Genomic DNA, 9310 nt, shown 5'->3' with positions numbered 1-9310 from the left:
TTTTTATATGAATGACGCAATTTTACATTTAGTATTATAAATGTAACTTTAATTTTACATATCATAAGAAATTCTGGACTTGTCTAAGTGCAAAATAGTTTTGTTATGAAATTGAATCTTTTGATGAATTGAATCTTTTTTATATGAATGATGCAATTTTACTTTTAGAATAATAAATGTAACTTTAATTTCATATCATAAGAAAAGTGCTAAATAGTCCAACCGGCAAAATTTAAGAATTACTGTAGTGCAGATTCTATAATAAGCTATAATAAGAGTGGGTTTTTTTGTTACTAGAACAGGATTTATGATGATAATGAGTGTTCATTTAGAACTAAATTGTTCTAGGTAACAATCTAACTATAAACTGACCCAATCATCTTCTTTTGGTAGATGTTTTTTTTTTCATTGATCTGCAGTTTGTTTTTATATAAAAATGATTTTAATAACAAGAACTTTTTGTTTTTAAATTTATTTTTTTCTCACAAGAAATAAGAAGCAAAATATTAATAGATGTTCCTGAAAAAGAAAACTGATTGGCATGTCAAATGTCAGTGTTGGGTTTTCAGAATTAATTGGCAGACAGATTTTGTAATCATTTCTAATATTTTGTCAAATCGTAGTTTTAACATTGTATTTTTAATATTTCTATGAATTTTGACCAACAAGGACAGCTGTCTAGTCATTTGGAAGATATGAAAAACCAATGGCCCATGTACACATTGGCGTGGACATAAAATATCCCTTGGCAGTTGGTATTCAATATAAGAGTAGGCCATAGTGCCTTTGTCCTGGCAAAATTTCCCTCATAGCACACTGTATTGCATATGCCCGTCTTCATTAGCTCAGTTTAAGAGTATTATTATAAAACATTTATATAAGGCTGTCTGGAGTCTTTACCAAAGGAAGGAGAGAGAGAGAGTTAACATCCACTCAATACAGACTAGGTCATTTCGGGATTAACATATGGTTCACTTTTATTTTAATAACTTGCTTGCAGTGGGAGGAAACTGGAGGTCCCATAGAAGACCCATGAAGTTGGACAGGCAACCCTATTTCTTGTCACGTACCAGCGGGGAATCGAAACCACACCATTTGACTCAATGACAGTTCTTATGATTTCACGCGCACGCGTTAGACCACCCCCCTTCCCGTATTTATATAAAACATTTATATACATGTAATCATAGAATATACGATCTATGATTTAATGCTATTTCTAGTTTTCATCAAAGTGCTCATCCTGCACACAGAGACAGGTCTACTTCATACTTTGAGAAGAAATCTCTGTTCTACACACAAAGACTAAATATACCTATTCAATTCCATCAAGCAGAAGCAGAATAAATAAGTTTTGGACTTAAAATGTCAATCAACTAGCTTAGTGTCTCTTCTTAAGTGGAGCTAACTGTAGACAGGCAGGCTAAGTTTAGTATTGATGCTACAACAGGCCTGGAAATAATGATTTTGGTTGTACCGGACAAGATGTCTGTGACAGGTGCCAATACTTCCAGGCTTGTCGATGTTCTTAGTGTCTCTTCTCAAGTGGAGCTAACTGTAGACAGGCAGGCTAAGTTTAGTATTGATGCTACAACAGGCCTGGAAATAATGATTTTGGTTGTACCGGACAAGATGTCTGTGACAGGTGCTAATACTTCCAGGCTTGTCGATGTGCTTTATATAGCTGATTAAACAAAAAGACAAAATATTTTCTGATTATTTAAAACGTTTTATTACATAAATCTTTCATTAATTTAACAATAATATTTGAAATTACAACATATACACTAATGATAATTTATGTCGCCTACAGCTTTAATAGAATTAAGCCAATAAAATGATGCACCAGCTAAATCACAAATATGTACTGCTTACTTTCACCTAATAATAATAGTCTAATATATGTCACATGTTTGGAGGACATTACTTAATCATATACATAATAAATAATAACTATTCTGAAATCTTTTCCATACATACACCAGTCCATTATTATAAAGCTTGTTATGTTCAGAATTTTTTCAATAAGATTAGCCTATAAATGCATTTTTTAAAAAATAAAATACAATTCTTTCTAAAACGAATTTTAGTCAAGAAGGTTCCTTAGGATTTTCCATTGGTCTTCTTGTTGTCAGTGATGCAAGACTAAGTTCCTGGCAAGGAACATTGTCTAGTTGTTGGGATGGGACAAAAAAAATACCCTGATGTCCTGTGTACACATGGCCATGGATATAAAATCTGGAATTCGACAAAGAATAGGCAGATTTGCTGCTGCCTGGGAAAAATTTCCCTGATTGCATACTGCAGGATGCATGCCCGTCTTCCTTAGGCCTGTTGGTTCAGCAAAGTAGGGAAACCCCCACTTAATTTAATAGATGCTCTAATTTATTGACTATTTCTCCATTAATTACAAACAATTTATGAGAATTCTGTGTGATATTCTTTATAAATATGTTAGTAAATCTTTTAACATAGATATTGAAATGACTAGTCATTCGTTTGATGTGTGTATTTGCTACATTTAACATATTAGGTCCAGAGACAGGCAGTTATGTAGCAATAACTGATATTTTTTTCTATCGTCAACAGTTTAATCAAAAAACAGAAATATAATTAGTAAATTTAGTAAGCCAACTTTCTGCCTCCTAATAACACCTCAGATCAACTTAATTCAATACTTTATTTTGACATCAATCAAAAAGGTTTAGTTCTCGAAATAGAATAATATTCATAACTTTATATAACAAGGGTGGAAAATAAGGTCCTACCAGAGCCTATCTGACATTTTGCCCTTGGGGGAATATATATATATACAAAGGTAGATAAATAAGTGGTTAAACAAAGCAGATTCCCAAAACACTATACATATAACTATACATATCGTAGATACAGTGGAATGTACACATTAGACATAGAGAGATAACGCCTGAACTAATAGATTAATATGTCTATTCATAACACACAGACATTTTGGACATTATAATTTTTAAAACTGAGTTTATAGCTTGAAGAATAAAGTTTATTATGGACTGTTTAATTAAATAGTTCTACTGTTTTGATCATGATCGGGACCAAGTTAATATTGTCGTTCATCTTGCTTCTGTTTTATTTTCTATGCACCACTGCTGGCCATGGTAGCTCTCGATGTTTGTAAGATAGCCACAATAAGTCCAAACAGACCAATAGCACTGCCAAAGATTTCAATAATTAGAATTTTTACAAAGAGCGAAGAGTTTGCAGCATCTGCCAAGGCAGCACCAGATCCAACGATTCCTACACATATTCCACAAGCCAGATTAGTTACACCAACAGTTAAACCAGCTCCAAACATCATATAACCAGCAGCATAGTTCTGATATATTTTATCCTTGTCATTTTCCAACATGGTCAAATCAAAATGCACAAGGTTGGTACTGATGACAATCGCCATAATAATACCATAAATAGCTACAGCTTCACAGAAAATGATACTGATTAAGTTTTTGGTTTTAATACGAGGGGCCTTAACTCCACCACCGGAGATACTTGTTCCAGTTGTGTAGATACCCCATGCTGCCCCTACTACTGATAAAGAGATGGCAAATCCAGTACCGATCAGTGCCCACATATACGGAGATGTTGATTGGAGAAACCATCCTATGTCAAATCGTGATCCTTTCCCTGTTAGGTTGTAATACAGGCCAATGAGAATAAGGATTCCAATGAATATTCCGTAGAGGCTATTGTAAACAAGCCCGGACTGTACTCCAACGGATTTAGTTGGTTCCTTTTCCATTTTCGACTTTTCCTAATTATATATTTGTCCTCTCAAAACCTCAATATTCACATGACCAGGAAAATGTGTCACATGACCTTAAAATCGATATCCGGTTTGTAGGCTCGACTGTGCGCATGACTCCTACATGCGTCTGTTTATATTTTTATCACTGGGTATTCGGGAATTTTTGGTAATCTCGATAGTCTCTATCACCCAAACAATCACTGTATAGCATAAATGTGCAGAAAGTGATCTGCGATATCACTTCAGTGGAAAAGGACGTTAAAACACCAAGGTACTAACTACTACTACTGATCACCGATAGGGTTGACGTCCGCGGAAGCAATATTGACCTTTTTTCCTGTGCAAATTAGATCCTAAAACAATTTTTATAATTATTAAGACAAAAATTGAATATGTTGGAAGAATATCTGGATAAAAAATATTTTCTATTTAGTGTAAATTAGTAATAAAAGGCATTAAATGAGTAAAAGGCGCCAATTCTGTCCGTATCAGTTTGTTTAACTTGTGCTAGTGCTACATCCGATGTAAATAAAATGAAATGAAATGGGGTTTAATGTCCTACTGTTGTAGTCCGACTGGGCTAATGAAGACAAGACAGTGTCTTCCATCCCACAGGTTAACAATACTATGTGTAACATATACATGAGATTAAAACCAATATCCAGAATCACGCCGGAAAATCCCGATGAACTTTCTCGGCCAACGCAGGGATCGAGCACGGGACTTCCAGATTAGCAATGTCTTAGGCCTACTCACTTAGCCACCGTTGCTCCCCGATGTTCAGAACGCGCGTATCCTATGACGTCAAACGTTGACCTATAATGCACGTGAACTTAAATGAGAGAGGGAAAGAGAAATGGGGTTTAACGTCCACTCGACACAAACTTGGTCATTTCGGGACTAACACATGGTTCAATTTTATTTCAATGATTCGCTTGCGCTTAGGGGTCTTTTGCAGTGGGTGGCAGGAAACCGGAGGACCCGGAGAAAACTCACGAGGTTGGACAGGCGACCCGGGCATACTCCTTGTCACGTACAACCGGGGATTCGAAACCACGTCAGTTGACTAAATGACAGACCTTATGATGCAGCGCGCACATGCTAACCATTCCCCCCTCCACCCGTCATGTCTGAAATGAGAGAAAGGGAAACATTTAAAATTAAAACTGTTGAAATGAACTTTTTTATAAAAATTAAGAAGGGAAGCTTGTATAATAAAATTAACACCGATAGGGCCTACCGATATTTCATTCTTTGATCGGATGCCCCCCGCCCCCGCTACTGCTTCGACCGACTCTACCCCCCCCCCCCCCAAGTATATGTGAGGTCATATTTCTGAAGCTATGACCCGAGAAATGTTGAGTTGGGGTTAGGTATAATCAAACGAAAGCCTGACAATCAGCAAAACCTGACAGAAAATGTAAATTCAAACCCCTTTCTTCGATTCTATACACCAAAAAGGACAAAAATCAAAAAAATCGACATGCATGGAGGCAAAAAGAGAAAGAGAGTGAAGGTCTTTTAAAAGAATGGGTTACGTTTAAAGGGCCAATCTTGATATTTTTGGGGAGAATAAAACTGCTTAATTCTGTGTTAAAACTAACTCAATATTTGTGATACGTTTTCAAACATTTAAAACCCGTCAGTCTTCATCTGGAAATGGAAAACGGTGTCCCAAACTGTATTATACTGTGTCTTTATTTCTTTATTTTATAAAACTACATGTAATGTGTAGGTGAAATTTACCTTTCTTTATCAAGTACAGCACGTGGGTCATTTACTATATAGACCTCTAAATGGACGGAAATCGATTATCAGGTAACCCAACGGAAACATTGACCCGAAATCTAAAAAGGATTACGTGTCCGGATAAGCATTTTTGACGTTCACGTAGAAACGACTCAATATTTTGAGCTAAAGACCCCTACTAGACGCGCAAGCGAATTATTATAATAAAATTGAACCACAATTTCAGCCCCGAAAAACCTATTGAAACGAGTGAATGTTAAACCCCATTATGGTGTTCTAGGTCATAATTTCAGTAATCTGTCGATACTTTAAGCGCTTCCCCCAACCCTAAAAAAAACCCAAACAATTAAACGTTATGGTGTAGACCCAACGTCTTACTTCTCGGTACCAAAAGGGCAAATGAAGACGCAAATGAAATGGGATTTAACGTCCTACTGCTCCGACTGGGCTATTGAAGACGGGCATAGTGTGCTATGGGGGAAAGTTTACTCGGATAGGGTCGCTACGACCTTCTCTTACATCGAATTCCAACTGCCAAGGTTTACGTTCATGCCAATGTGTACACGGGACCTAGGTTTTCGTCCCATCAGGGCTGGCGCCATTAAATTGCCAATGTAATAATTTACATTACCATTACCATTACTTTTTAAATGTAATCATTACAATTACTTTCTCATTTTTAGCAATGAAATTAATTACCATTACCCATTACATTGAAAGTAATTAATTACCATTACCATTACTTAATGACTATATATCCGAAAGACTAATATACGTTGTCCTTGGTCAGGCCCTCTATTTTTCACCACGGACAAGGATTAACCACGCCGGAAAATAATGATGAGCTTTCTCGTCTAAGGCTGGGATCGAACACGGGACCTCTGACAGGTTAGCCCCTTGTCCTGCACCACTGACAGCCACGCTGAATAATCACTGGGAACTTTGTCGGCCAAGACATGGTTAGTGAGCCAGCGAATTACTAACTGGGCCACTATTATAGCTCCCCAAAAGACAATCACCGAAAAAGGAAAGACAGTTTACAAACACATACAATTTGATGATTGGCCAATAACTTCACGTTACCAGAACTCCGACTTCGATGAAGTCAGATCTTAATGAAGTAAAATATATATATAAAAAAAATAATAAATAAATAAAACGAAACGTAATAATTGAAATATAATAGTAGTCGAACAATCTCATCAATATTAGAAAAAAAAAAAAAACTTCAAGCGTCAGTGGCATCAGCAGAATGTTGAAGCGTGTTTTCGGAGTCAGGGCAATCAATACTCATAAAATTTATCATGCGTGACATCAAGTTTAAAAAAAGCCCCACTGGCCCACAGAGAAGTTTCGGGGACAGGGGCAGTAACTCTGCGACTCTTAATATCGATTTCTTCATTAGGTCTAGCGGAAAACTCCTATCAGGTTTAAAAAAATAAATCCTTGTAATACGTTTAGAAAAGTTTTGAACGGATGAATAAACAGATATTCATGGTGGGGGAGGGGGTAGGACAATAAAAATCTATTTCATATAAGGTCTTGTAGACGGGAAATTACACTAAGAAATTAGTGCGAAACTATCGAGTTTAGTATTAGTAATGAATAACTTTCGGTGCGTTATTGTGTTTCTGCGTGAAATAACTGTGCTTTACGCCCGTTTCCTCAGCGAAATGATATTGCAGACAGTGGCGGATCCAGGAGCATCCACCCCTCCCACCTCTATCAAACTATAGACAAATTACTTATTATTCTGTTTCTACGAAACGTGTAAAGGGTTGGGTGGTTGAATGGTTTAACGCCAGCGCTTTAGTTCTGTCATCGTGGTTTTGATTCCCAAGGAGTAGGAAAACGCCTACCCAACCTCGTGGGGTTTCTCCGGGTCTTGCGGTTCTCTCCTACTTCTAAAGACTACTCCCTATGCGCTAGCGAATTATTGAAATGCATTTGAAATGACCTAGTTTGTGTAAATTGGACGTTACCCCCACCTCTCTTGAGATTTATGTTGGTTGGGAGTGGCAATTGTCCCATCACCGGATGGATATGCGCCACAAATCACCACAGACACCCAGGTCTTCCAAAATTTTCTCGGAGAAAATCCCCGAGCTCCTACCGTTTATAAGGCCCTGGCCCTTTTCGTTATCCCGGTTGGTGCAGAAAAGTAAGACATTAAAGGCTCAATACCACTCTTGTTGTAACTGAATAATATGTCCCAATCTTTATTCTGATCAACAAATTGTACTATTTTTCAATATTCCAATTAATTGATGATACAAATTTCATCTTAACACACCTAATTTAACAAATTGTAAATTAAATGATTTAAATGATTTGAAAAGCCTGACTTAAAGCTTTTCAAATGTGACTTTGATTTAAAAATATTTTTGAACCCTCTGGACAAGTAAAATAAGATTTAATGGATAATTTACACATCAGGTAAGACACTAACACATCTAGTACTTAGAATAAGGCTATTTTTTATTTCCTCGAGCAGTCAAGCCAGCCAGAGTGTTATTGTCCCTTTAAACTCTATTTCATATAAGGTTTTGTTGACTGGAAATTACACTAAGGAATTAGTACAAAACTATTGAGTTAAATAATGAATGAATGGAATGGGGTTTAACGTCTTTTTTTATGCACCAACCGGGATAATGAAAACAGTATCAAGTTTAATATTGATTTAAAGATGTTGTCCACAATCATCCACAAATAACACGGTTATAAACCAAGACCTGATTCTAACTAAATGTGTTGTTTCATCCAGTTCAAAAACATACGGCAAGTGAGCGGTAAGATGAAAGGGATTATCTCCCATTATCCAGCCCGGTATAATTAGATTACGTCTATTGTATAATTGGTAAAACAATAAATTAAACCATCCATATGTATCACAATCTGTCTAATATCGGTATTTATAAACACCCCTTCATCGTATGTAAGGTGCTAAAATGTTACATTGTGTTCATTTGTGAAATATCCGCTACGTGAATCTCTTTGATATTTTTTTTACCGCGGCTGGGAATATCCACCCATTGTTCCTGCGCTGAGTTTTGGTCACGATCCACTAAAACTTGTATTTTATGATCGAGAAAGAAATTTATCAGCTTAATCACTTTTCTTATGAAATAAATATAAATATTATCTATTTCAAATTTTATTATAACATAGATATAAATGTCATCTATTTTAAATTCTATGAATTTTTTTATTATAACATAGATGTAAATGTCATCTATTTTAACCTGAAAGATATTTTATTCGTTATAGAAGAATTGAAATGTTATACTATGGATATCCAACATGGATCATTGCAATCATGAATAGAACTTACTTTTCTACGTCAAGGCAGGCATACACCCTGCATTGTGTGCTGTGGGGAGGAGGTGTTGGGGGGGGGGGGAGGGGGGTATTTAAGTAAGAGTAGGCAATAGCGCCGCTGTCCGGCCAAATTATCTCCCTCATAGCACACTGCATGTCGTATACCCTTCATCGGTAGCCTGGATTGAGCAGAAAAGTAGGACGTTAAACCATACTAAACTTACGCTGTCTATCTACAACTAATTCCACTTAAGAATAGACACTAAGCTAGTTGACCGACATTTTAATTCCTAAAACGACGATATTAGTCCAATACACTAAGTATACTATGCGAATTTTGAGAAGTATTGATTTCGAGTCCATTTAATAGAATAGAAAGGGTATATTTAGTCTGTGTGTGTATTACAGATATGGACCGGTGTACAAAATAGTATACCATTTTTAGATATGGTGGTGATTCAG

At 36.3% G+C, this 9310-nt stretch overlaps 1 protein-coding gene across 1 annotated transcript; it reads right to left on the bottom strand.

Moving 5' to 3' along the window:
* Positions 1-1708: 1708 nt before the first annotated feature.
* LOC126826842 (V-type proton ATPase 21 kDa proteolipid subunit c'') lies at positions 1709-3870 on the bottom strand. The gene has a single exon (XM_050555949.2). The coding sequence runs from the start codon at positions 3773-3775 to the stop codon at positions 3113-3115; it is 663 nt and encodes a 220-aa protein (XP_050411906.1). The 5' UTR covers positions 3776-3870; the 3' UTR covers positions 1709-3112.
* Positions 3871-9310: the final 5440 nt, after the last annotated feature.

Source organism: Patella vulgata, chromosome 7, assembly GCF_932274485.2.
Source record: "Patella vulgata chromosome 7, xgPatVulg1.2, whole genome shotgun sequence".
In the NCBI taxonomy this organism is placed as follows: Eukaryota; Metazoa; Mollusca; class Gastropoda; family Patellidae; genus Patella; species Patella vulgata.
Note: the sequence above shows the minus strand (reverse complement) of the source record. Positions and strands in the feature narration are given on the sequence as shown.

Bases quoted from the DNA above. Each gene is read 5' to 3' on its own strand.
- LOC126826842 (XM_050555949.2), bottom strand. From the start codon at position 3,775: ATGGAAAAGGAACCAACTAAATCCGTTGGAGTACAGTCCGGGCTTGTT.